This window comes from Cyphomyrmex costatus, unplaced genomic scaffold (genome assembly GCF_001594065.2).
Source record: "Cyphomyrmex costatus isolate MS0001 unplaced genomic scaffold, Ccosl1.0 scaffold29, whole genome shotgun sequence".
NCBI lineage: Eukaryota > Metazoa > Arthropoda > Insecta > Hymenoptera > Formicidae > Cyphomyrmex > Cyphomyrmex costatus.
The window spans coordinates 1,722,432-1,749,282 of record NW_017277017.1 but is presented as its reverse complement, the minus strand read 5'-3'; the positions used below and the strand labels follow the sequence as shown (position 1 = coordinate 1,749,282).

The window sequence follows — 26,851 nt, the reverse complement described above, 5'->3', positions numbered from 1 at the left end:
ATACATTTTTTGTTATATATATATATATATATATATATATATATATATATAATATATATATATATTATTAATAAACACTTAATTTCTTACCAGAAACTTTTTTAGATATTGTTTCTAGATCCATCGGTCTCTTGACAATATTATAATAATCCTTCACCATCTTTTTATTGACAGGTTTCATAAACGGCCATACTTCTGTCATAGATTTCAGCTTATTGTTGACAACGTTATCTAAGATAAAAGTGAGAGCAACCTGATCATTGTCGTCCAGAAGAGGATTGATGGCCTTCTCCAGTCTCATCAAACGATCCTCCTTTTCGCCAAGCCTCTCGACACACGTATCCAACATTCTCTTGGCGGCCACAGTCAATGAACTCTTTGCTCCGTTATAGAGCGTCGAGTTCTCCACAATCTGATTAACATCCGCCAAAAACTCCTCCCTGTTTTGGTATTTCTTTAGCCTCAAATTTTCACGTATGGTCTGCAGATCCATGGGTCGCTGTATGATCTTGTGATAATCAGGGACTACCTGATAAAAAAAAAAAGAACATAGAACGATATCAATATTCGTAAAACAGTGTTCTTTGATGTTTTTCAAGATATTTTTGTTATACATACATAAATTTATAGTTACATAAAGCTAAATTTTAATTTCATTTTTATTTAATTTACAATTGGTTTTTTAGTGTTTAATCTCACGAGTTAAAATATCACTTACTTTAGCATTGACTGGAAACAGGAACGGTTGCACATCTGGCAGATCTCTCATTTCATTCAAAATGCTCTCTAACATTGTAGACATTACTACAACTGGATCAGTTCTACGTCTGTTAACTGGCCTTTGATGGCGTTTCAAATAATCACAATGATCATCTGTGTGTAGTTTTCTACGTTTCTTTGAATTTACCGCTTCCTTCGGCACTTTAAGTAATAGTGTACGCCTCTTCATCTCCTCGGCGTGCTAAAATAAATAAAGTTTTTATTACTCTTTAGATTCTTGGATCACATATATGAATATGGATTGCATAATTTAAATTTAGTGCTTCAATATCAACTTACCTTGATAAGTTTTGAGGATAACTTCACCTTGGTGCCATCAACATTGACCAGATCTTGATCATCAGTATTTAGCTGCTTCTCGATTTCCTCTTCTTGTTCTTCGGTCATCGCGACGTTGACTGGTGCAATGGCGATACTGTTTTGATAAAGCGGACATGCTTTGTTCGTACGCATGTGACCAACGTTGCCACAAGCACCGCACTTAAGCTTTAGATCTGGTTTGAGTTTAGGTTTTTTACGCTTAGGAGGAGATATTTCCGTTTTAGGATGTTTGGACGCTGGGATAGAAGAATTAGAAGATTGGAAATTACAGAATGGAAGGATACTAGTTGAGGAAGTGGTAGATGAAGTGTTAATATTGCTGCGATCAAATATGTTGCTCGAATTATTGATGTTGTTGCCGTTCACTACAGATGGCCCACCCAACATACGCTCTCTCTCTTGGTTTCGCTTGATTCGTCGCAATTGTTCCTGAATTCTACGCTTTTCTCGCTTCATTTCTTCTTTCTGTGCCTCGTCCAATGTGGCAAACTGCTTGATGAATGTTTCATCCTTCGAGTTGCGGATCTTAAGGTATGTGTCGATTACAGCAGGTTTCCTCACTAACTCAACTCGCGTGTATTCCTTGCCCTCAGGATTACGGAAAGTGCGGTAAATCTTTAACACACGTCCCTGCTGTGCATTGAAATTGTTAACCGGACTGTCCTCCTCCTCATCCTTCTTTTTACTCTCCTTGCCTTTTTTGCTTTCTTGTTCCTGCGCCTCGCCCATGAGCATCTTTCGTAACTCGTGCCGCTGTTGTTCCTCCCGCTCCAGTGATAGCTGCGTACTGGTCTTTTTGTTTGATAACATATTTTCGATATTCTTACCCATTTCCTCGATATCCGAGCTGTCTTCTTCCGAACTCTCACCCTCGTCCGTGCTCAATACTTCGTTCGAAGATAGCACGCGATTCTGTAAGTCAAAGATTCGTTGGCACTCCTCTTTGTAACGTTCCTGATGTTCGGCGATGGAGAAACGATTGCCACGTGAAAACTTTGTCATTCCCTCCTCGCCAGCCTTTGCCTTTTCTGTCGATAGAGTTCGAACCACGTCGATTACTTCCCAACGCGATAGCTTTTTGATCTCCTCCTCGGGTACACCAAATTTTCGCAACAACGCTTTCGCATTGTTCAAGGACAATCTCCTCAAGTCCGCGTCTGTGCCAGTTACAGTTCTTTTTGGTTGAGCTTCTTGTTCCTCCTATACAAAACATCTTATGATTTATTCTATTCTAGATAACAACATTTTTGATAGATATTTGTCAGAACAAACCTTGCTAATTGTCGGTTTATTCGGTACTCTAACATAACTGAAACCTTCGCCACAGCCAGTTGGATCAGCTGGACCTGCCAATTGCAGTAGACACTTTCCTTTCATGGCTTGGATATAAGCGCGCGTCGTATTCCATGGTGCCACCTTCACCTCATCGTCCATTTTCAACTGCATATCCTCATCATCATCGTCTTGTGGAGTGAACAAAAACTTCTCTCCATATCCAGCATCCTTCAGACGCTGTTCGGCTGCGATCATGCTGAAATAAGCACAGCACTGCTCTGGTGACACCATAGCTCGGATCTCCTCTTCTGTCGGCAATCTAAAGTCTGGTTTTATTACCCACCAATTGGAATCCATACCTATTTGATATCAAAAAGTGATTTAAATATATATAAGTTTGCTTAGAAATGAAATAAATAGCAATGTTTCTTCTTGAACAATTTCTACGATATCTTACAGAGTTTACTGCAAAATGAAGTAATAAACGACATAACAATTACGTACCAGTTCTTTTAAAGTCAGCACACAGCTTTAATCTTTTTCTAATACTACTCTCACTGTGAGATGGGAAAGCCTTCTTTATGTCATCCATCTTAATTCGTCGAGGAGTATCGCGTGACTTCCAGAATAACCTGTATATGAACACCTGTAGAAAATCTCGTACAAAATTGTTTGCTCTCTTCGAATTTGGTCCAGGGACTTCATAAAGTGGGCATTCTTGTCCAGCAACAAATAAGGCATCTACTTCTCTAATATAATATTGCTGTCTGCAAAGGTTATCAAAAAAATCACAAAATTAATAAAAAAAAATATAAAAATATCTAAATTTAAATATAGACAGGCGGAAAAAACACATGAATGATAAAAATAAAATAAACAAAAATAACATAAAATTAACAAGCGTAAAAAAGATAATATAAACGTAATTATATAAGGTAAAATACCTCGATCTTATGACTAAGAAATCAGTTTCGGGAATTTTATGCTCATAAAGAGGAGCCCTATACATGTTGTTTTCAATGGCTTGAATGCTTTGGCCAGGCGTAAGAATTCCAAGAAAAGGACTAGTGTGAGCATACGCCGTCTCTCCATATTTGTATGTTTGAGGTCCTTGATCTTTTCCAGCCCTTCTCTTGTAATAGTTCTTTACCTTCGAGCACATGCCGACCTGATTCATAAGTGGTGGATGTTCTTCTGAGAATTCAACAAGCACCAACTCGCCATCGCGTCCAGTTAAGTCTTCAGGTGTTCTCATAAAGAACACATCGCCTCCACCGGAAGCAATCCTTTCTTGCTCTCGTTGCTTAGCTTTCTTTTTGATATGCTTCAGCAGAGGCAAAACACCATGTGGTCCTGGAAGAGCTAATGGCCCATAACTGAACCTTCGTAACGGCGGTCTATGAAAGTTTCTCAATCGCATTGGACCCATGTGCGTTTGTACAAAAGGAGTACGCAACTCCACTACAGGAGTGCTATGCTGTATCAAATTGCCACCGCCGACTTTCAACCTCAAAGTAGTTTCCGAGGACTTAGGCATATAATATGTATCGTTTGATATGTTAAACGGATCCCGGTCAGGCGACTTCGGCGGTGGTGGAGGCGTATCTTCTTCGAGAACGTTGATGACACCTGCTTTACCTAACAGTAGCTTACTTTTCTTAACGTGCGGGTGCGGGATTTTTACTTTAGGTTGTGGACCATTGTCTTTATGAAGAAGAGCGGGATCAATGTCGTCTGGTATGCCTAGAACTATATTTTCGTCATTTGGATCCAACGTAAGTATCTTTGGTTTCAGGAATTTTTTCATTTGTTCGGGATCCCAAATAACTTCCTCCTCCCATAAACCGTAAACCAGTTCCTCATTTTCTACCGGAAATATCGAATACCAGGTGTCATCCTCCTCCCGCTGTGGTTGCTGATTTCCCTTGCCTATATTCATCTTATTCTTTTGAGACTGCATGTGTAATGGCGTTGTAATTTGCGAAGTGGCCAGTCTAACGTTAGGTGTTACGGTGACAGAGGCACCTTTTCCGGGCTGACTAAAGGCTTGCGCTGTTCTGTTGCCACTTGAGGGCACCCAACCGGCAGCGTTATTCTTACTGTTCAACTTCTGCATTACCTATAAAAAATTAATTTATTTTTTATTTCTAGCAAGAACATAAATGATAATAATACTGACTACTTTATTAATAAAATTGTACCTTATGTTTTATGTCATCTCCGTTCCAGACAACATCATCTTCCCAATGCAATTGTGATACCATTAAGAATGCATCATCAGCGAAATCTTCATCTTTGGTCTCTGGTTTGTTTTCTTGCTCTTCTACCTAATAATGCAAGAAAATACAAATATTAAGTAATTGTTCAGTTTTAACCATTGTTAAACGCAATATAATAAGTACTAACTTTATCAACCATCTTGAAACCATAATTGAATCCATCTCCAGTTTCTGGTACTTCCAGCATGTCATACCACAACTGCGCAGGTCCAAATCTCCAATCAGCTACTTTAGGACCCATGTCACCGTTCTCTCCACTTTCACCCGTTTTACCAATTTGTTCCTTGTCTTCTACTGGTTGCAACAGTTTATTTTCATCATCTGAGCAACAAGCTTCAGCGCTCGGTTCAGGACCATATTGCATGATCCAGCCCTAAAACAAACAACTCAATATTAATCTATTCAATGAAAATAACAAATGATAATATCATAGATCCGAGAAAGATCTGTTTGTAGAAAAAGATTATACCTTAAATTTGGATTTTTTATCATCTTGATCAGAGCCAGAATCAGAATCTCTGACATCATAATGCTTTTTCTTTTTACGCCGTTTTCTTACACCCCTCCATATCTGTGGTAGGCTGCTTGGCTTGCCAGGTCCAAACAGTCGCGAGAATCTGAGCACTTTATTGGTGCGAAAATCGGGAAACAATTCAGTAACATCGATATTGGCATACTTTGATGGCAGCATGGAAGCTAGAGGTGTCTCTAATTTACGTTGACGTGCTGCTTCTGCTTCTTCTGCAGTCAATATCTCCTTCTCTTCTGGTATCGGTGGCGGTGGCATCAATTGTGTATCTGATTTACTGACAACCTCCTCATCATCAGCATCATAATCTGCATTTTCCTTGTCTAGTTTCCTGTCAAGTCCATTACTCTTGGCTAAAAACAAGTACAGCTTATATAATTATAATTATTAACTATAAAAGCTAATCTCCAATCTTTGCCTATTTCTTGTCTTTTACCTTTTATCTTTTTCCTTTTTGACAACTATTTTATCAACAATTATGTTTCTTGTTGTATATTTGTTCTAAAATTTGTAAATTTTTTTATCTCAGACAAACAAAAAATAAAAAACAGGATAAAAGACAAAAAAGAAAGAAAAAGCAAGAAACAGAAAGTAAAGAACACATTACAGATTAGCCTTAACATTATCAATTACATAAATATATCTGTATAAAACCATAGTGCAGATACTAACAGACTTCATCAATTGTATCTTCTGCCAACTCATTTATATCCGAGAAATCTAGTGCAGTAGGTGATTTCACTAAGTAATCCACATCCATGTCATTTGTAGTTGTGTTTTGATCTTCCTTCTTCTTCTCTACTTTATCATTCTCTCTTTCCTCAGCATTATTATCATTAGACATCATCTCATTGATGAATGAACTTAGACCAAGGCGACTGAGCGAAGATAAATGTTGTTTGGCATCAGGATCCAAGATATCATCCTCCAATTGACCATTGTCATCAATGTTGCCAAAGAGGAACCCAGTAATGTTAAGGCCAGATGCCAGATCCTTCTCATTCTCCTCATCAGAGTCCCCCATCTTTTCTTTATTGAGATTTTACGATAAATTCAACTGTTACAAAATAAAACCCGTATAAAGGCCTGGCCTGGTGAATGTAAGACAAATCAATCATGAAATCAGCAACTGCATCGTTTTTTTTTTATTCATTGCCATAATTTGCAAAGCATTTTTCTTACCTTACGTGGATTGTATCCAGTACTGATGAGCAGCACATGAAACACGGACCAGAGTTGTTTACATAAATAAAACTGCGACAAGCAACCATTCACGAGCCAAACGGAAACCAACTAATAACTAAAAACACGATCTCGTAGAATTTATCTGGATTCTGAAGCTTCGATTGTACGAATACTAGATACGTAGACCGAATTAGGCCAGCTGCACAACAGCGCGATGTTCATCGCGCGCGACGCGCGATATCCAATAAGCGTACAGCTTTACCGATGCTCTCATTCTAAAGCTAGACGCTCATTGGATCCGAGATTCTGATTGGTAGTCTGATATGGATTCTGATTGGATATCCTTTCCTAAGGCCCGGTTGCACCAACATTATTTGATTTTAAGCGGGACTTAAGACTCTATCTATCTCGTATTAAAGCCGAAAGAAAGACAGAGACAGCAACAGAATCTCGTTTAACATATTCTTGGGTGCGGTCACTTGCCGCTACAAATGGGCGCATTCAGCGGACTCAACAGTTGAGTGTGCCCGCGCTATTATTGGCGTATTCTTCCAGATCTAAAATTCTGATTGGATGATCTAAAAGAATAAACCAATAACAGCGAACGCTCACTCAACTGTTGAGTTGGACGCGCTCAATGTTTCGAAACTTTCGATTGTCCAATCAGAAGAAATAATTTTACTAACTAACCAATCAAAAAATGCTTCGAAGCGTTCGTAGCATCAAATGGACTGTAGCCCTTATTATTGACCTATTGGGCAAGTTCAAGATGGCAAAGCAGCTAGGTACATACATACACTTGCCGAGCGATCAACCATAATTGGTTATTACTTATAGATCCAATCAATCATATTCGATGATAAGTATACTAACGTATTCTTTTATACTTACTTAATTTCATGGTATCCATTTGGAATCCCTTCGCGGCGCACAGAATATGCTTCTTCATTACGTTTTGATTCTGTCATTGGGCGCGTTCAGCGGACTCAACAGTTGAGTAAGTGAGTTTTAATAATTTTAACATGATTAAATTCATGATTTTTTATTATATAAATGCTCCATAAATAAGTATATGTATACTTGAAATTATAATATTTTATATCTTGCCTCAAAATTACAATTTTTTTCTCTACAGTTATCATGTTTATTAATATCAACTTGAACAATAACACTGAAATCACAATTTAAAAAAAAAATCGAGTATTATTGAGTTTAAGTGCGCATATATATATGTATATACGTCTACAAAATTAATAAATCATAAAATTAATATTATATTATCAGATTCTTATTCTTTCTCAATCACTTAGGCTTTAACTAGATCTCTTAATCAATTAGGTTGTTACTTTGATTTTAAACGAGATTTAAAACTCTATCTCGTTTTAAAGTCGAAAGAGAGACAAAGATAGAGGCAGTTTTAAATCTCACTTAAAATCGCGTTGGTACAATTGGGCCTTAGGACCTCTTTCACCAACGCCAATTAACTTAATCGACGATTAGTCCATTGGAATTGACCAATCGCATTTATCATTTAGTTTTGACGACAGACGCGATTGGTCAATTCCAATGGACTAATCATCGATTAAGTTAATCGGCATTGGTGAAAGAGGCCCTTTTAATTCCTTAAATACTAACACAGACACAACTCCCATAAGGATGTCGATCTTTAATAGTGTCTTGTCGGTGATTTTATCTTGGTGGATGGAAGCATGTAGTAAATCTTCGAAATTTAAATCATATCAGCAACTTACTCTTCTTTCTTTAAAAAATGTCAACTAAAAAATATGAAAAATAAAAACTTGGATTTTAAAATAAATTCTAATTTTATATTTTGAAATCTAGATTTTTATTTTTCGTATTTTTTAGTTGATATTTTTTAACGAAATTTTGAGTTTATAAATAAATATCTCGGATGAAATTTACAAAATTTATATCGCTGAAGTTTGCTACTTTTGTGTACAATGGAAATGTGTCATCTAATTAAATTGTATTTTCACAAACACTTTAAATACATGTATTTTACAGTTATGTAAAACTTACATTTAGCGAACATAATTAATAAATCGTATTCGGAATACATTTTACATTAGCAATATTTAAATCTTGACAAAAATATGTTATATGTTTCTTAAAGAAAAATATGAAATATATCGGTTCTCCTTTGCTAAGTACGCTATACAGCATGTTTTCATCAAGAACGGCGGCTGCTTGCTAAATGTTGAAAAATTTTGTTTCTTTTAAGAAAGATGACGCGCAATTCATTTTTATTCATGTACAAAATAACGTGGAGCAACGCTGAAATTGTAATGACCGGGTACAAAATTTAGTTTGTGTGAAACGCAGATGAAAGCCGGAGTCTTAGTTTTACGCATAAATGAAAATGTACATCCTAATCTATACACCGTTCTCCTGTACAAATATAGAAAAAGGATACCTAAAGATGAGAATGGTTTTAATCGGAATCGTTGCAATGTTAAATTTTCGTATAAATCCATGTACACAGGAATCTTGAAATTTTTAAACAATCTTGATAACAAGAGGTGTATTAAATATCCCTTTACTTGTTTACTTGATTTTAATTTGTTTTGCGTCTTTCTCTTTGAGTAGTAACAAAAGTAGTAGCTCATGTTTTCATGTTAAACCGCATATACGATTCTATTCGAATGTGTTAATTAATTATTAAAACTTATAGTAAACGACCGTTCCGACAAATAGAGACTTCAACCAACGGCACAATGCGCGGAAGCATCCTATTTGATACGTTGTGATTTGCCACGAGTACTCATAGTAGCCAATGCTTAAAGTTTTTCTATTATACGATCGCTATGAGTAGCAGTGGTCAATCGCGTAGTTAAACGGGCCTCACTCCAATATGTGAGCCTTTAAATATGAAAACAATATATTAAATACTTTTAATGACTATACATACAATTATACTCAAATGGAAAATTAAGAAAACAAGGGAAAAGTACTGAAAATTAAACTTAAACGAAATTTGCATGCATAAATGAACTTTGTGCATTATGTGATGGATCAAAGTCTCCTGTTATGTAGAGCAGAGTATAGATTAAAAAAATTAAATCATGTCTTCTGTTAATAGTAAACACTGCTGGAACGGTAAATTTCATTTAGTCCATTTTTTAACGCAATATATTGCGTCTCAACACGAAAAACCACCGGTTTGCTGTTGATACACCTCTATTGTATCTCCTTCCTCCATTTCCAGTGAGGTAGGTGTGTCTAATTCGTTTATGGGCTGTCCATCAAACCTAAATCTTACTGCTGCTATCGCCAAGCCCTATAAAGTAGTAACAATATTAAAAATCTGTTTATAAGCAACTGATTATTTTTGCATTGTAAAAATGTAAAGTCTATTCTATAAATGTATAAGTATAATTGTAAGTAGTTGTAAGAATTGTCTACTCGTAGTTAAATATGAGATAAATATTTGATTGTAATTAGTAAAAATTCTTACAACTGCAATTATTTAAAACGATTACACTATTGCTTAGATTCAAATAAATGTCAAAACTGTCTCCAGAAATAAAAATATTGCATCAGAAAAGATTACACTTTGATATATTTTAATACAATGTAAAAAATATAGATATTTTAAGCAATAAACTACAAAAAGCACTATGCATGATACATTAACAATACTCAGCAAACAGAAAATATAACAATTGTCATCTTACAGAAGTATTAGAGGAGTAATACATGATTCCATTTATGTCTATATCAGGCAAGAAAATGAGATTGACATTGGATTGAAATTTAACAAATCTAAATTTGATCAATTTCACTAAATTTAAAATTTTCTTTCTTATGATTGATTAAATTTTAATTTTATCTTAAGGACTGTACACATTGTTTGAAATCTCCAAAAATTTTTATACTTAAAGTAAGATAAATATATGTATTTAAGGCATTGATGAAAGAAATCAAAGATATTAAGTACAAAATGTAAAAGCAATGTGAACAGTCTTTAAGCAAAGAGCACAACTCTTGCACAACGCGCGAATAACTAATATTACATAAGAAAATAAACTAATCAAAGTTCTTTATTTTCTTCTTTTCCATTAAAAAAAATTTTGGTTGGTTCATTTTCTTATGTCTTATGTTATGTGAAAGTCTATGCTTCTTACTTTAGGCTGTGTTCCAAAATTTGCTGCCAGACTGAAAATCTATAGTTTACATCATGTACATTATAGATTTTCAGTACTAGCAGTAAATTTTGGAGCACAACCTTAATCACAATCTCTAGTTTGATACAAGCTTTAACAACATTTGACTCATACTTGACAAGACTCGGGTTTGATTATTAAACCTTATATAACTTAATTTATAAAAGATTAATCAAAGAAATTAAAAAGTTAGAAGATAAATATATTTGATCTTATTGTAGTATATTAATGGTATCTAAACATAAGAAAAAAAAAAAAGAATGGAGATAAGATTAGATAAACACTTACTACACGGTCACAGTATGCATTCATTAGTTTGCGTAAGGGTGTATGTTTCTTAATTTTAAACTGAACTACTGCGTTGTCTTGACCCAGCACTTTCAGGTTTATATGCTCCGACTCCGTCTTTGTCTCCTGACAAACAAAGAACAATTGGAGTAAGTAGCGCTTGAGACGCCACGGACATGTATCGTAAATACTTGGTGCTTGTAGGTTAGGTGAAGCGTTACCTTCTTCTCGTCCGACATGGTGCCGCGATTCCGCAAGGCTAATCGGTGTTTACCGGGAGTCACCGGGCGGTCGCGTTGTCGACAACGGAATTAATCAGACAATACGTACACTCAACTGCGTCGTAAATGATTCTAGAACGTAAACTTGCCGCGAAGTCCCGCTTCTTTTCTTCTCCTCAAAGGCTCAAAACGAAGGCTACGATGTCGCCATCTTACCTGAATAACGCGCGAAACGAAAGCTCGACACAGGACAGACAGACTGTAGATTACAAGTCTGTTCTTTTTTGAAGAATTTTGGGTATCGATCATGAAATTCCCTAGGATGAAAAGTGAAAAGTGAAAATTTTAACTATTGAAGTTAACCTATACAGCACCAACAGTTGCAACAATATTGCTGCACATTGCATATTTTTTGCAACGTTGTAGCAATATTGTTAAAATGTAGATATGCAACATAGTTTTAATCATGGTGGAAATATACAAGGTGAGTCGTTCCCGTGGATGCGCAGTAGCCTAAAAGTAGTGGGGAGCAGACGCAGCCAATGGGCGCGTTCAGCGGACTCAACAGTTGAATAGCGTTCGCTATTATTTGTGCATTCTTCTAGATTAAAAATTCTGATTGGATGATCTAAAAGAATACACCAATAATAGCGAGCGCTCACTCAACTGTTGAGTCCGCTGAATGCGCCCAATCATAAATGCCCCATTTGGTATAAATCCAATATGGCTGTGTTTACTGTGCACAATGGGTCATAAGTAATTGGCTGACTACACATGTACCCCCCACTCTTTGCCGCCATTATGCGCAACGACTCACCTATATTTTCACCATGGTTTTAATAATGTTGTGCAGCAATATTTTTAAAAAATTCTGCAAATAAACTATTATACTTGAATATAACGACAAAGAATTTATATTCTTTTCCATTACTCACAATATACGCGCGTAAGAGAAAGACAGAGGCCTGGTTTACATCGTGAAAGAATTGGTACGCGTATTAAATGTGTTTCATGCGTTTACATCGCCATTTGCATCATTTGATACGCGTATCAGTTTAGTACGATACTCCTGTTTGATACGCTCGTACCAAAATAATCCGACAACGTTTACATCGTACGTACTAAATGTTTATAATACGAATTTGGCTGGCTTTTCATGCGACGCTGGACGCTCATTTTTAGCGTCGAAACAGATCACGTGATAAAAATTGACGAATAGCAAGCGTCAATTTTTATCACGTGATCTGTTTTGACGCTGAAAATGAGCGTCGAGCGTCGTATGAAAAGCCAGCCTTTGATACGAATATAGTACCTGATACGCGTATCAAGTGCACGATGTAAACCAGGCCAGAGATTCATGTTTTGCATCTCACTATTCTGTTGGCTTTCCTTCTATCATAGAGGAACTGAATTCTTAAGGAGGAACATCACTGTGACGATTTAAAAAAATCGATTTTTTTTTATTGCATTTTTGTAATGCTTGAAGTCTTGAAAATATGTCCCTATAATATTATGTTGAAATTCCTAACGGAACAATTGGCGATGCAAAGATCTCCGGCCGGTAGAAGCTTCGCTAGTCAGACACCTTATACGTGCTATAATGGAAAAAAAATAATTTTTTATTCTTTTGTTTCTTGTATGCTTCAGATGTGAACACTTCACATGCACCCGGATTGGACGCACTTTGATTCGTTACGAAATTATATCGTTATATATAAACTAATCGTTTGTAAAACTTTAAACGTGTTTTTCTCGAAACCACGTTTTCGTAACTGGGCGCTCACATATCTCGTCCAATTTTTATCCGAATAACTTGAATTTTGAACAGAATGTTTACAACGAAATTGTCTTCAGTTGCACGTACGAACTTTTCAATCGGATTATTAGTTTTTGAAAAACAATTAAAAAGATAACGTTTTTTGTCGCAAAATCGTGAATTTTTCTTTAAAACAGCGCCATTTTGTCTAAAATTATTTTATTAAAAATTCCGTACGTGCAACTGAAATTACACTCATATACTTTAAAATAAAATTAAAAAAAATTATTTCAGAGCTCCCGTTCAGATGCAGCACGAACGCCCGTGCACCCATGTTTTTTCAGACGAGGTGCACATCAATGAGTACTGAAGCTACAAATATTAATATTATTCAATGAAATAAAATCCAATGAGATTTATTCAAGTTTTTGACAGTTTTCGCCTACAATCGATAGTACCATCGATATTTTATTTTAAAAAATATCGAATAATCGATAGTAACCACTATCGATAATTTTCCATCTCTATGAGCAAGTGAACAGTCGTGCTTCTAGATCATTTTGGATGCATGATGCATCTATACATTCCAATCATACATTCTACCACATTCTACTGAATGCACCCAATAGACGCAACTGGTACAGCATCACAGCAGGCAGCATTGTTGGCAATGAGTGTATAACATTATAAATGCTGTAAATACAGTAATGTTGATTGATATATAATCTGGTTTATCAATTAATTGTTTTTAGAACAGAGTATGAAGGAATAGATAATTATTTTATATCAAATTGGACTTAATTAAAAGTTACTAAGGTGTATACATATATATATATGTATATTTATTTTAACATAAATTAATTTGGAAAAGAAATATCTATTTATATATATTCAATGTAAAATTTTTAAGTGTCACTGAATTACAATATAATTTTTATTTATTTAACAGAATTAATATTTTTACTTGAAACTTTCACCAAGACGAAATATTACTGTGATGATAAACATAAAAAATATATTATAATTTCCCAAATTTATCATCAAGACAAAGAAACTTATCATTGTTAAATTAATTTATTTATTATACTTATAGCCCTTCTTCTGTATTATTATTTATCTTATATTGATTTTTTCAGACAGGTGGCAAAACTTAATTAAAATTTTCATCATCAAGGATATATTATGGTTGAAAAGATGAGTAGTGAAACTCAAATTACAAATATCTTAAATGATATTTTGGTAAATATTCAGAAAACTGTTGTTAGACGTGATATGTATATTCTTTTCATAATTTTGCTAAAATAGTTTTAATAATCAAAGCATATAGGAAAATTTTATTTTCTTTATATTTATATTTTATAAATTCTAGAAAGTAGAGGCAATTGAAGAAGCATTCAGTTGTGTTGTTGTTCATCATTCTAAGAAGGAGACTGACAAAGTAGCAGCATGGCATCAAGAACTGAGAACAGTTATGACTGGATTGACAAAAGAGCAACAAGAAGCGGCAATTCGCCAGTTCTTGTCGATGGCTGCAGCTATGACAAATCATAGACGATTACAGTTATTACTGACACTTCTAGAAAACTTAGTACAATCAAATTTTTTACCTGCTAGGTACATTTTAATTTTTAAATGAATGCTTGTCCTCTTTCACGTCTCTTTGATTTTTTGTATTAAATTATTTTCTATGAATTTTTTGTAGGCTAGTATGTGAATGTATTCTAAGTTGTGATAAATTACAATATCACTTAGAAGATTTTTGGGTTGAGTGTTTTGTTCTCATTAAACACATCCTTGGTGGAGTTGATTACAAAGGAGTTAGAGAAATTATGAAAGTAAGTTATTAATAATTTTAACGATTTATTTTGTATGTTTAATATACATACAAAATATTAAGTTATTCCCTTTATAATCTTATTATACATATAATATTGAGACAAAAATCTTAAAAAAATATATAATACATATTTTTTTTTAATTTAAAAGGATATATATTTTTCTGTTTTATGCTTAGGGTTGTAAAGAAAAAGCCCAAGCCATACCAGCTCGATTAGATGCATCAGTGCAACCACAACTTAAGGCTTTAGAAAACGTGATTGAATACATTTTCGATAGAAATGCATGTTTATTACCAGGTTATTTTATTGTTAACGAGATACAAAAAGCTTATCCCGATGGCAAAAATTGGCCTCATTGGGTAAGTAACATTAAAATACATTCGAGTATTGATGAGAAAGAATAGAATTTTATATATGTGTATATATATATATATATATATATATATATATATATTATATATATACATGGAGACAGAATGAGACATTTAAAACAGGTCATCTGAATAACTGACTTATTTTTAACAATAGAACAAAAATTATCAAATAAAAGTGCTTGGTTTCGAGGGACACATAATGTGATATCAATAATTGTTTTGTAGGTGGAGGTGTAAAGGATAGGCAAAAGTCAAATCTGTTTTTTTAAATGGAATGATATGTTTTTTTATTTACATTCTGATAGAACATTTTAAGACAAATACAGTGACCTATAATTGAAGGTCATTCAAGGTTATGTAAATAAGTAAATAAGATTTTAGTAACAAACATATCATCTTGTAGTTTTCATAGTGCCCATTCTCATAATTGTACATGATTTAAAGAGTGCCTTGAAACAATTAATTTTGTATTACATTCAATTATTTTCTATTATTGTCCTTGAATGACCTTCAATTATAGGTCACTGTATTTGTCTTAAAATGTTCTATCAGAATGTAAATAAAAAAACATATCATTCCATTTAAAAAAACAGATTTGACTTTTGCCTATCCTTTATCAGAATGTAAATAAAAAACATATCATTCCATTTAAAAAAAACAGATTTGACTATCCTTTGCCTATCCTTTATGTCTCCACCTACAAAACAATTATTGACATCACATTATGTGTCCCTCGAAACCAAGCAATTTTTATTTGATAATTTTCCTTCTATTGTTAAAAACAATCCAGTTATTCAGATAACCTGTTTTAAATGCCTTATCTTGTATAATATAAAACATTATATTTATGTGTTTTATTAATTTTGTGATTTTTTTTTGATACTGCATTTTTGTTTTTAGAAGCTAGCAAAACTGCTCTCTGATTTTGTTGAAAGTTTCCGACACACTGCACAAATGGTATCTATAGTCGGTCACTCAAAGATGTTGCCAGTGGTTGAACATACAGGATACGCAGATTATTTGATTAATCCCTGGTTATTGGATCCCACTACATTGAAGTTTTCTTTGAAGGGAAATCTACCTTATGATCCAGATTTACTTAAGCCTCAGACAGAATTACTTAGATATGTTCTAGAACAACCATATAGCAGAGACATGGTCTGTTCGATGCTTGGTTTGCAAAAACAGGTAATACAAAATTAGAGCATAAGTAAAACATGAAAAATGGATCACAAGAATTATTGAGAAATAAAAATAAAGTTGTAATCCGGATATGTAATAAGAAATATTCATGTTATAGTTTTTTTTCCATTAGTTTTGCTTGACTGAAATTATATTGTTTAAAACTATATATTAGAAGATATAATATAACTTTTAATTTAACTCTTAATTAATAAATTTTTATTTATACAATAGCACAAGCAACGATGCATTGTCTTGGAGGAACAACTTGTTGAACTTGTCATACTCGCGATGGAACGATCTGAAAACGAAACTCTACCAGCAGAAGGAATGGATGGAACAGTAGCCAATCACTGGGTGTGGCTGCACCTATCTTCACAACTTATTTATTTTATTCTCTTTCAATTTGCCTGTTTCCCAAGTATTGTTATGGCGATACACGATAAATTAGCAGGTAGAGAATTGAGAAAAGGTAGAGACCATTTAATGTGGGTTCTTCTACAATTTATTTCCGGCAGTATTCAACGAAATCCACTATCGAATTTCTTGCCCGTGCTAAAATTGTACGATCTTCTTTATCCGGAAAAAGAACCTCTGCCTGTGCCAGATTATACTCAAGCTCTGTGCACTCATCAAATGGCGATAACTTGCATATGGATACATTTACTGAAAAAGGCTCAGACCGAACCTTGTACTAACATTCACAGACCCATACCACACACGTTGAAAGTCCACCACGAATTTCTGCAACATCTAGTCATGCCAAATGCTTCTCTCTGCATGGGTTCGGATTATCGTATTGCACTTTTGTGTAACGCATACTCAACGAACCAGGAGTATTTTAGCAGGCCGATGGCTGCATTGGTGGATACCATTCTGGGTACACAAAAGAATCAGCAACAGCAACCCTTACAGAATTTGCAGAACAATGCAGCTCTGGCAAATGGCCCCACAACGCCACTTTCAATGTCTATTTTAGATTCTTTAACCGTGCACTCCAAAATGAGCTTAATTCACAGCATTGTTACGCATGTTATCAAGTTAGCACAGTCAAAAAGCAACATGGCATTGGCACCAGCATTAGTGGAAACTTATAGCAGACTGCTAGTATACACAGAAATCGAGAGTCTCGGTATCAAAGGATTTATTAGCCAATTGTTGCCGACAGTGTTCAAATCGCATGCATGGGGAACTTTATATACGCTGTTGGAAATGTTCAGTTACAGGATGCACCATATTCAACCACATTATAGGGTACAGCTATTGTCGCATCTCCACAGTCTCGCAGCGGTACCACAGACCAACCAAACGCAACTTCATTTATGTGTTGAAAGCACTGCTTTACGACTCATTACTGGATTGGGTTCTGCAGAAGTACAACCACAGCTGTCTAGGTTCCTATCTGAGCCGAAAACCCTTGTATCTGCGGAATCAGAAGAACTTAATCGAGCATTAGTATTGACATTAGCACGATCCATGCATGTAACTGGCACCGGCGCTGACAGTCTCAGTGGCACATGGTGTAAAGAATTGTTGAATACTATCATGCAAAATACACCGCATTCTTGGGCTAATCACACTCTCCAGTGTTTCCCGCCGGTGTTGAGCGAATTCTTCCAGCAGAACAGCGTAGCAAAGGAGAATAAACAGCAGATAAAGAAAGCGGTCGAGGAAGAATACAGAAATTGGGCATCCATGAATAATGAAAATGACATCATCGCGCATTTCTCTGTTCCTGGCACGCCACCATTATTTCTATGTCTTCTATGGAAAATGATACTCGAGACAGATCGCATTAGTCCTATCGCGTACAAAATTCTTGAGAGAATAGGCGCTAGAGCGCTGTCGGCTCATCTCAGGAAATTCTGTGATTATCTAGTATTCGAATTTGCCAATAGCGTTGGCGGTCAGCATGTCAATAAGTGTGTGGACACTATTAACGACATGATCTGGAAGTACAATATAGTAACCATTGACAGACTTGTACTTTGTTTAGCGTTAAGAACTCAAGAAGGCAATGAAGCGCAAGTATGTTTCTTTATCATACAATTATTATTATTGAAAGCAGCTGAGTTTAGAAACCGTGTACAAGAGTTTGTAAAAGAGAACTCGCCAGAGCATTGGAAACAATCAAATTGGCATGAAAAGCATCTTGCTTTCCATAGAAAATTTCCAGAAAAGTTTGCACCGGAAGGTATTATGGAACAAACTAGTGGCGGGCCCAGCCAGTATCAAAATCTGCCCGTGTACTTCGGGAATGTATGTCTTCGCTTCTTACCAGTTTTTGACATAGTAGTACACCGATACCTAGAGATACCGCCTGTTATCAAGAGTTTGGAAATATTACTGGAACATTTAGGCTGTTTGTACAAATTTCATGGTATGTTTCTAATAAAACTATCAATTCGAATTAGATGGAAAGAAAAAATCTTTTTCTATCATGCATTATAATATTTGTGTATATATATATATATTTTTTTTATTTGTTTATTTTTATTTTTGAAACGAGTTACAATTTTTTATTACTACGCAGTCTCATATTTTTTATAAAATATTTTATAAAAAATTTTTAATTCTCCAGCTTTTATAAATTAAAACATGTATGATTCAATCCTATATGAAATAGGATTGAACCCAAGACTTTTTGAGTATGAATCGACTTTCTATACGGAGTTACGCATTATTCCATATAAAATGATATAAAAATAAATACGCATGCACGCACAAATTAATTCTTAAAGATTAATATTGAAACGTATCTCGTTTTGTTCAATAAAAATATAACTAGAAGAAAGTAGATTTCTTTTGACGAATTGATTAAATCTTGTTTGAAAGCAATCATTTTTTTCAGATCGACCTGTTACGTATCTTTACAATACCTTACATTATTACGAAAAGAAATTGCGAGATCGACCGTTGTTAAAACGTCGATTGGTATCCGCTGTTTTGGGATCGTTACGGGAAATCAGAGCATCAGGATGGGCACTTTCCGAAGCTTATCAAATGTATTTGACACGCTTCAATGACGATGCAGTTTCGTGGGTACCAGAATTGGATTATTACATTCGACTAGTCCAAAGGATTGTAGAAAGTAAGGCAACTAAAGTTTTATTATATGACGAATCATATTTTTGTTTTACTATTACAATTGTATTTCTATAAACTAGAGGATGTGTGAATCATTATTTTATATAGCCTTACAATTCGTTTTGAATGAAAATAAATCAGAACTCTCTTCTCAAAGTAAGTTAAACGAACAATAAGCTATACTAGAGCAATAATTTATTAAAAATTAAAATATATAATAGAAAGTAAATGCTGAATTCTTTCTTCGTTTATTTATGATAGATTTTGAGATTTTTTTGTAAACAAAAGGCAATCCATGAATTACATCAGATTTTATTAATTTAATAATTGTGTGTATATTAAAGCAATGTCTGGAACGGCTAATTTCCCTGCTACCGACTGGAGATTCAACGAATTCCCAAATCCAGCAGCACATGCATTATATGTGACTTGCGTCGAACTCATGGCTCTTCCAGTTGCTCCAGATGCGGTGGCTAACTTTTTATTGGACGTTGTCGCTAAAGGGTATTGTTTTCCTGTCCTAAAATTTGCATGTGGGATCTACAATTCTATTATTCTAGAATAATACAACAAAAACTGCCTGTAATTTTGTATAATTTTTATTTTATTATCTATCCCATTTACACAGATATACTATTGTTCCATCAGACGAGATACATTTATGGATAAATTGTGTTGGTTTATTACTGGCAGCGTTACCCGAATGTTATTGGTCAGCGTTGCATAAACGTTTACTGGAAACTATCAGCAGTCCTGGCTTGATCAATTGGCAATACAATAACTTGACGCCATTTCAAATGTTTAACTTCAATATTACACATAATAGCCTATTAGAAAACAAGTATAGCTACATGCTTGCACTAGCGCATTCCGTGTGGCATCATGCAGGTGTAGGACAGATCACAACGATGCCTCAGTAAGTTATGACTATAAATATATATTTATAAATTATGTAATAAATTTTAATATATATAGTACAATTTTGTACCATAAAAGAAAATTGAGACAAAATTGGCGCTTAAAAATAGAAATTATATTTAATATTTATTTTATCATATTTTATTATAAATTAATAATAAATAATTTCCTTTCAGATTTATCAAGGAGAAACTTCAGCCAGTTGTAAGCAGCGAGGAACAATTAATATACGCCTGTCATTTAATCGGCCCTACTTTGGCGAGATTTAATGCAGAGCGACCGCATTGTGTAGTCGAACTCGCAGTCTGCCTGTACGAAATGTTGGAACGAGTTGATCACACTCAAACTACTTTGAATTACATGGATTCAATTTGCGATTTATTGTATCCTTTATATACGACTTTAAGCTTTTTTTAAATTTAAAATCTGGATTTAAAATTATTTTATTTTTGGTCTATTACCGGACGATTAGACGTTAGATACAAAGATATAAATTCGAAGAGCCTATAAAAATTAATTTGAAAGTATTTATCAAAAGACTTATATCTTCCTTAATAATCGCTATAGATATCATATCAAATATATGTTTGTTGGTGATATGACGAAAAATGAGGTGGAATGTATTATACGAAGACTGAGGCCGGCGTTACAAATGAGGTTGCGTTTCATCGCTCACATAAATATTGACGAGATTCATACATCCTAAGACATAGCTATTCAGACACAACATTGTGACGTATAACTTTCCTTTTTGGAATGGATGCCAGACTAGTTTCGAAGTGTAGAATTATTAATTAAGTAGGCGTATAAATAGATGTAAAAAATGTGAACTTCCTTTTTTATTTTTTACAAAATAATATCTCTTGTACTTTGATATTTGAGAAATAAAAAAAATAAAGTTTAATGTTCAATAATCGTGTGTCATTCCTTTTATCAGTAAGTGACGATATTCTCGTATATATGTGGGAGATAGTGCTATCGAGAAACGCATTATCAGTACTATTACATCCATTTTGCTTTCGAATAGCTCTGATAAATGTTAAAGACAAATAATATAATAAATGTGGAAATAATATAGATACAATCTTAGTCATTAAGGATTGGCGTCTACGTAATATTTTAACAAACTTCATATAAAAATCCAGAAGAAAGATTGTTCAGATGAATTTCTTACATCTAGCAAACGGTAAGTAATATGATTAATCAAGTTTGTATTTTGAAAGAAAGTTGCTTTACAGATAAACGCTTATAGAAAGTTAATAGTATATCAGCAGAGTGTCTATAATATATACACGTAGTGTCATCGATGAAGATCATGTTATATCAATTTTTTTCCGATATAACTTTTTATTCTAGGTTCCGAGAAACCAGCAGAAGTGAAAGGTCGGGCGCGTCTATATGGCATGCTGTACTGCCCCTACGTTCTGAGAGTCCACCATGTACTCAATTTTAAGCAGATTCCATATGATATTATCAATATCAATTTGCAGAATAAACCGCAATGGTTTCTCCAAGTAAGTATCAAGTCATTTTTAAAGTAATAACTTAAAATTATCAAAATCGAAAGAGATTTTGATGCGGATTTAGTTATTAGCGTGTACGGAAATATTATTTTTTTTTTAGATCAATCCAGTTGGCAAGGTACCAGTTTATATAGATTCGGACGGTGCAATAGTAACGGAATCTGTCACAGTAGCGAACTATCTGGATGAGAAATACCCTGAGCCTCCTCTGTACAATGATGAAACAAAAAGTCGTGATTTGGAGCTGATAGATCATTTTTCTAAGGTGTTCATAGCGATATAGAGATCTTCTTCCCATCTTGAAAATGATTCTTTAATAATTGTTTTTACAGTTCGTAAGTATGATTACGAATATCATATTTGAGGAGAATAAGAGACCGTTCGAAGAGATTCTCACCGAGGTAATGAATATCTTACAAAAATATGAAGATGAGCTTGATGTACGTAAGACAACTTTGTTCGGAGGTTTGTAAAAATCTACTCTGCATTTCTTTTCTACTCTCTTTTTTTCTTTATACATTCTTTCTTCTAATATTATTAAAAAAAATTATTTTTCGATTGTTCTTGACTGAAATAAGTACAATATTTATCGTCATAAAATTGTACCTTTTGTTTTAGGGAGCAATCCGGGTATGTTAGACATTCTAATGTGGCCTTGGTTTGACATTGGAAAGGCTTTAGTTCTACTTCACAAACAGCATGCAAATGTTGAGAGATACAAGAAGAGATTTCCTAATATAGTAAGTAAACAGTAAAGAATGCAATAACAGTATTCTTTAAATTTATGAACTTTTTTTAAAGTTTTGAAATTTTAAGATTTATTCATATGTATGCAATATAAGTATTTTATATATAATTACAAATTATTTTTAACAAATCATATTTATATACATATATACATATGTATATAAATATGATTAAAAAATAATTTATTTATATGTAGTGCGCGAAATTATATTTGAATTTGTAATGGATTTTATTATTCACATTTAAAAAGATTAATTATTTATTGATCACCGTCCATTCTTTTTCAGATGAAATGGGCAGACGGAATGAAAATTCAGCCGTTTGTTTTAAAATACAGATGCTCGTATAAAAAATTGGCAAAGTTTTTAGAAGCTGTGAAAACGAAAACTGTTGATTATGATAACATAAATGATATTTAAATGTATTTGGAAGTTATTAATTGTTATTATAAATATAGGTTTATATCAAAAAGTTAATGGCATTTTTCTTAATTGTATTTCAATTTTTATAGAATAATTCTTATATTTTAATCGAATCAAATATAAATATGATATATGAATATATTTATGTTAAAAATGTAATATAAATAGAAATAAACCACACAATCTTCAATACACTCCATTATGCTGTTTCATAAACTGTATATTTAACGTTTATATATCATTCGAAATATTTACATCTTACATTATACTTAGAGCAGTATATACAATGGCTTTTAAAATCCGTATTGAACTAGAAGATAAAACCATGGTCGAAGTAAAAATTGAGATTTGACTAATCAGAAGAAAAATAAAATAAAATAAACTTATACTACATTGCTGATAGCATTATTTAAGTAATTTCAGTTCATATATTTTAGATTTTTGCGGAAAATGAGTTTCTTGGATTGTGATACCTTGAGTGTGTATGCATGTGTCCCTTTTATCGATAATCATCGACATCCTTGTTTATAACTGTGCGCGTGGGCGTGGGAGATGGCGCCAGGCGAAACGCTATCGTCCAATAAAACTTTCAACACTTCTCATTTCTTGTCATTGAAGATAAGCATTCACGCCGCAGGCCGCAGTTGGCCGCAGTCGCTGTATCTTAACGATCTGCATACAGGATCGCTCATCTGTGACAGATTGTCTAAATGAGTTCCTTACATCTGGCAGATGGTAAGTAATGTAACAGTCGAGTCTGTACCGAGAGGAAATTGCTCTTTTCAAAGGATATACATTTACAGAAAGCCAGGAGTGTATGAGCAAAGTGTCTGTCATGTGTATCGTATAGTGTCATCGTTAGAGACACATTAATGTCGAGTTTTTTCTGAAGAGAAAACTGAACTTTTTGTTTTAGGCTCCGAGAAGCCAGCAGAAGTGGAAGGTCAGGCGCGTCTGTATAGCATGGTGTATTGCCCCTTTGCTCATAGAATACGCCTTGTACTGAGTCTGAAGCAGATTCCACATGATATTGTCAATATCAATTTGCAGAGCAAGCCACAGTGGTTTCTTGAAGTACGCATCGAGTTATTTTCAAAGGAATGATTCAATATGATTCAAGTCTAAAGAGTTTTCGAAAGAATGACAAACGTTTACAAGTTTGAATGTATATTCTTGTTATTAATATGTACGGAAATATTTTTTTAGATTCATCCAGATGGCAAAGTACCACTTTATATAGATTCGGATGGTACAATAATAACGGACTCTGTAGCAGTAGCAAACCACATAAATGAGAAGTACCCTGAGCCTCCTCTATACAACAATGAAACAAAGAATCGTGATTTAGAGCTGCTAGATCACTTCTCTAAGGTGTTTATCACGACATTGAGATCTAATGTTTTTCTTTTCAAGAAATAATGTTTTAATAATTACACTCTGTATTCTTTACAGATTATGGATACTTTTGCAAATTGCATATTTGGTAAAGACAAGAGACAGTTTGAAGAGATTCTCTCTGAAGTAACAAATGATTTACAAGAATTTGAAGACGAGCTTAATGTACGCAAGACAACCTTTTTCGGAGGTTTGTATAAATCCACTGTATATTTCCTTTATCTTTCTTTATATATCTTAATATTATTAAGTCTAAAATATATATCTTAAAATTATTAATAATTTTTTGATCATTTATTGACTGAATAATAAGTATAATATTTATTGTTATAAGAAATATATCTTTTGTTCCAGGGAGTAATCCAAATATGTTGGACGTTCTAATATGGCCTTGGTTTGAGCGCGCAAAGGCTCTAACTATACTTTACAAACAACGTGCAAGTCTCGACAAGGAAAGATTTCCCCGTATTGTAAGCAAGAAATAATGTATTCAGTAATATTATTTTCAAATTTGTTAACTCAATTATAAAAATTTTGAAAATTTATGTATTTAACAATTTTCTCCACACTAATTTAAATTCATTAACACTGTATGTATATTTATAGTTAAATGTTAAATATAATTTTTTCTTGTCTATATATTCAAATTGTATTTGGAATTGTAATGGATTTTTTACCATTCATATTTAAGGAAAATAATTATTTATTGATCCATTGCGTTCATTTTGTTTCAGATGGAATGGGTAGATGGAATGAAAGATCAGCCATTTGTTTTAAAACATCGAGGCTCATATGAAAAGTTTGCAAAATTTGTAGAAGCCGTAAGAACGGGAAATGTTGATTATGACAATATTTAAACTTATTTGCACTATTTAACAAAATACTGCAAAAATAAATAACGTAAAATAGCTTGGCGTAAATCAACATGTTAACATCAGTATTAACATTAATAGTATGTGATCTTATTTGACTCATATGTATTAATTTTTCTGTGTTGAATTTTTTTATGTGATTTATTATGTGATATTTTTATAAATTAATTTTTATTTATTTATTTTTATATATTAAATTTAATACACATCTTAATTTTTTTAACATATTGTGCCATATAATTGCACAATTGTGTAATGTAACATTTTAATTCTTCATTTATTTATAGCTATATGTAGTACAAAATAAGTCTGTATAACAAATGGCCTGTACTTTGATATTAAATATAAGCATTCTAACATTAAGTGTGTAATCAAATGTAATATTTTGCATAATATTAAGCGTAATTATTCTGCAATTTAACAAGACACTAACTGAATATGTTGCTGTATATTATAATTGTTGCAATTGTTATTATAAATTGTTATTATAAAGTGCAAATTTAATGTAAATCTATTGTTATTAATCTATTGTTATTAATTTTTTAATAATAGACAAAATATTCCTTTTTAAGGTAATATTTTAATTTTTGTGAATATTTTTTGTTTTCATATTTTGTTTCTGCGCGATATAGTCTTAAAATTCCGAAAGGTTTAAGATATACGTATTTATACAATTTATATTTGAATATATAGAAGTAATATATAAGAATCAAATTTTATTTCTAAATTAAATAATAAATCCATTTTTTGCCTCTTTCTTACTTATATTACTAAGTACTTATCTTATTAAAAGACTTACTGTCTTATTTAATATAAAAAATTAAAAGATTATAGAGAGAACGGACATTACCTCATCAATCAAATTTTTTCGGTTAAAACACGTTTAATATACATCTAGTATAAACTGTTTTACTTCTTGCGACAAATTTACGAACAATTTAAGAGCGAGCAATCAGCATATATGACATATCTTCTCTCTGCAGTTTCGTTCAACTAAAATAGAATGCCTAAAGATATTTTCAGTATACAAACTTATTTTTGCTATATCGATGGCATTACCAACAAAAATGAATTTGTCAGAAATTGGTAATAAGGACATATTTGATATACATGTATCACAGATTTTATTCCTATCGTACATACGAGTATGTTACTTCTATATATTATATTTTCCAGCACCATAACAACAATTAATATGTAATATTTCTTTAATATTTTATCAACAGCATCAAAAGAAACGTACGTATTACCGTTAGTAATTTATTACGTTACGTATAATTGCTTATTGTGAATCCAATTTTTGTTGCTAACGTCATTATCGGAGACCATCGATCTGTTTACGCGCTCCTCTTATTTTACTTATTATTACAACTCGGTATAATTTATTATAAATATAAATTGGTATAGATCTTTACAATTCGTTATAATTGATTGCAGTACCTTGCAAGCCATTACTAGTCGCTTCAAATCGACACAATTGACTACAATTTGTTATGTCATTAACAAATTTGTTCACAGCATTTACGGGCGGATAATGATTTTTTGTGAAATCTAAATTTAATAATTTTTTTATCAATTCTAGAGGAACTACAAAAAAACGAAGAGGTATGTATCTCGCGTTCTTAATTCTTATTCTATGTAACAACTATTTAAAAAGCGACGATTAAATTTTGAA

General features: G+C 33.2%; 5 protein-coding genes across 5 annotated transcripts in view; 3 read left to right on the top strand and 2 right to left on the bottom strand.

Annotated features, from left to right (window-relative positions):
• Taf1 (TATA-box binding protein associated factor 1) overlaps positions 1 to 6,387 on the bottom strand; it is an 8,039-nt gene extending 1,652 nt beyond the window's left edge. Inside the window, exons 1-11 of the mRNA XM_018541558.1 lie at positions 6,367 to 6,387; positions 5,857 to 6,275; positions 5,125 to 5,537; positions 4,783 to 5,028; positions 4,578 to 4,703; positions 3,321 to 4,495; positions 2,881 to 3,143; positions 2,374 to 2,735; positions 1,060 to 2,301; positions 719 to 961; positions 91 to 529 (exon numbers count right to left, since the gene is read on the bottom strand). Coding sequence (XP_018397060.1) covers positions 91 to 529; positions 719 to 961; positions 1,060 to 2,301; positions 2,374 to 2,735; positions 2,881 to 3,143; positions 3,321 to 4,495; positions 4,578 to 4,703; positions 4,783 to 5,028; positions 5,125 to 5,537; positions 5,857 to 6,208 — 4,861 coding nt within the window. The 5' untranslated portion in view covers positions 6,209 to 6,275; positions 6,367 to 6,387. The remainder of the gene's footprint in view (positions 1 to 90; positions 530 to 718; positions 962 to 1,059; positions 2,302 to 2,373; positions 2,736 to 2,880; positions 3,144 to 3,320; positions 4,496 to 4,577; positions 4,704 to 4,782; positions 5,029 to 5,124; positions 5,538 to 5,856; positions 6,276 to 6,366) is intronic.
• Positions 6,388 to 9,297: 2,910 nt separating this feature from the next.
• On the bottom strand, positions 9,298 to 11,243 carry Sumo (Small ubiquitin like modifier). The gene is made up of 3 exons (XM_018541509.1): positions 11,063 to 11,243; positions 10,842 to 10,967; positions 9,298 to 9,667 (listed from the first exon to the last, which is right to left on the bottom strand). Exons 1-3 carry the CDS (start codon positions 11,078 to 11,080, stop codon positions 9,530 to 9,532), a joined length of 282 nt encoding a protein of 93 aa, XP_018397011.1. The 5' UTR covers positions 11,081 to 11,243; the 3' UTR covers positions 9,298 to 9,529.
• Positions 11,244 to 13,986: 2,743 nt separating this feature from the next.
• MED23 (mediator complex subunit 23) lies at positions 13,987 to 21,017 on the top strand. Its single transcript, XM_018541487.1, has 11 exons — positions 13,987 to 14,057; positions 14,188 to 14,432; positions 14,521 to 14,653; positions 14,833 to 15,015; positions 15,931 to 16,218; positions 16,447 to 18,592; positions 19,064 to 19,303; positions 19,644 to 19,803; positions 19,928 to 20,215; positions 20,394 to 20,600; positions 20,785 to 21,017. Exons 1-11 carry the CDS (start codon positions 14,001 to 14,003, stop codon positions 20,921 to 20,923), a joined length of 4,086 nt encoding a protein of 1,361 aa, XP_018396989.1. The 5' UTR covers positions 13,987 to 14,000; the 3' UTR covers positions 20,924 to 21,017.
• A 168-nt stretch (positions 21,018 to 21,185) lies between these two features.
• LOC108775169 (glutathione S-transferase omega-1) lies at positions 21,186 to 22,906 on the top strand. The gene is made up of 6 exons (XM_018541457.1): positions 21,186 to 21,403; positions 21,574 to 21,731; positions 21,841 to 22,005; positions 22,073 to 22,205; positions 22,359 to 22,480; positions 22,775 to 22,906. The coding sequence occupies exons 1-6, from the start codon at positions 21,379 to 21,381 to the stop codon at positions 22,904 to 22,906; spliced, it is 735 nt and encodes a 244-aa protein (XP_018396959.1). The 5' UTR covers positions 21,186 to 21,378.
• Positions 22,907 to 23,548: 642 nt separating this feature from the next.
• Positions 23,549 to 25,212, top strand: LOC108775234 (pyrimidodiazepine synthase). Its single transcript, XM_018541540.1, has 6 exons — positions 23,549 to 23,644; positions 23,826 to 23,983; positions 24,116 to 24,280; positions 24,362 to 24,494; positions 24,659 to 24,774; positions 25,039 to 25,212. The coding sequence occupies exons 1-6, from the start codon at positions 23,620 to 23,622 to the stop codon at positions 25,159 to 25,161; spliced, it is 720 nt and encodes a 239-aa protein (XP_018397042.1). The 5' UTR covers positions 23,549 to 23,619; the 3' UTR covers positions 25,162 to 25,212.
• The last annotated feature ends 1,639 nt before the right edge of the window (positions 25,213 to 26,851 follow it).

Bases quoted from the DNA above. Each gene is read 5' to 3' on its own strand.
- Sumo (XM_018541509.1), bottom strand. The intron at 9,668-10,841 runs GTAAGTGTTTAT...ACTACTTTATAG, and splicing joins ATGCATACTGTGACCGTGTA to GGCTTGGCGATAGCAGCAGT.
- MED23 (XM_018541487.1), top strand. From the start codon at position 14,001: ATGGTTGAAAAGATGAGTAGTGAAACTCAAATTACAAATATCTTAAAT. The intron at 14,433-14,520 runs GTACATTTTAAT...AATTTTTTGTAG, and splicing joins TCAAATTTTTTACCTGCTAG to GCTAGTATGTGAATGTATTC. The intron at 14,654-14,832 runs GTAAGTTATTAA...TTTTATGCTTAG, and splicing joins GAGTTAGAGAAATTATGAAA to GGTTGTAAAGAAAAAGCCCA.
- LOC108775169 (XM_018541457.1), top strand. From the start codon at position 21,379: ATGAATTTCTTACATCTAGCAAACG. The intron at 21,732-21,840 runs GTAAGTATCAAG...TTTTTTTTTTAG, and splicing joins AACCGCAATGGTTTCTCCAA to ATCAATCCAGTTGGCAAGGT. The intron at 22,481-22,774 runs GTAAGTAAACAG...ATTCTTTTTCAG, and splicing joins AGAAGAGATTTCCTAATATA to ATGAAATGGGCAGACGGAAT.
- LOC108775234 (XM_018541540.1), top strand. From the start codon at position 23,620: ATGAGTTCCTTACATCTGGCAGATG. The intron at 23,645-23,825 runs GTAAGTAATGTA...TTTTTGTTTTAG, and splicing joins TTCCTTACATCTGGCAGATG to GCTCCGAGAAGCCAGCAGAA. The intron at 23,984-24,115 runs GTACGCATCGAG...ATATTTTTTTAG, and splicing joins AGCCACAGTGGTTTCTTGAA to ATTCATCCAGATGGCAAAGT.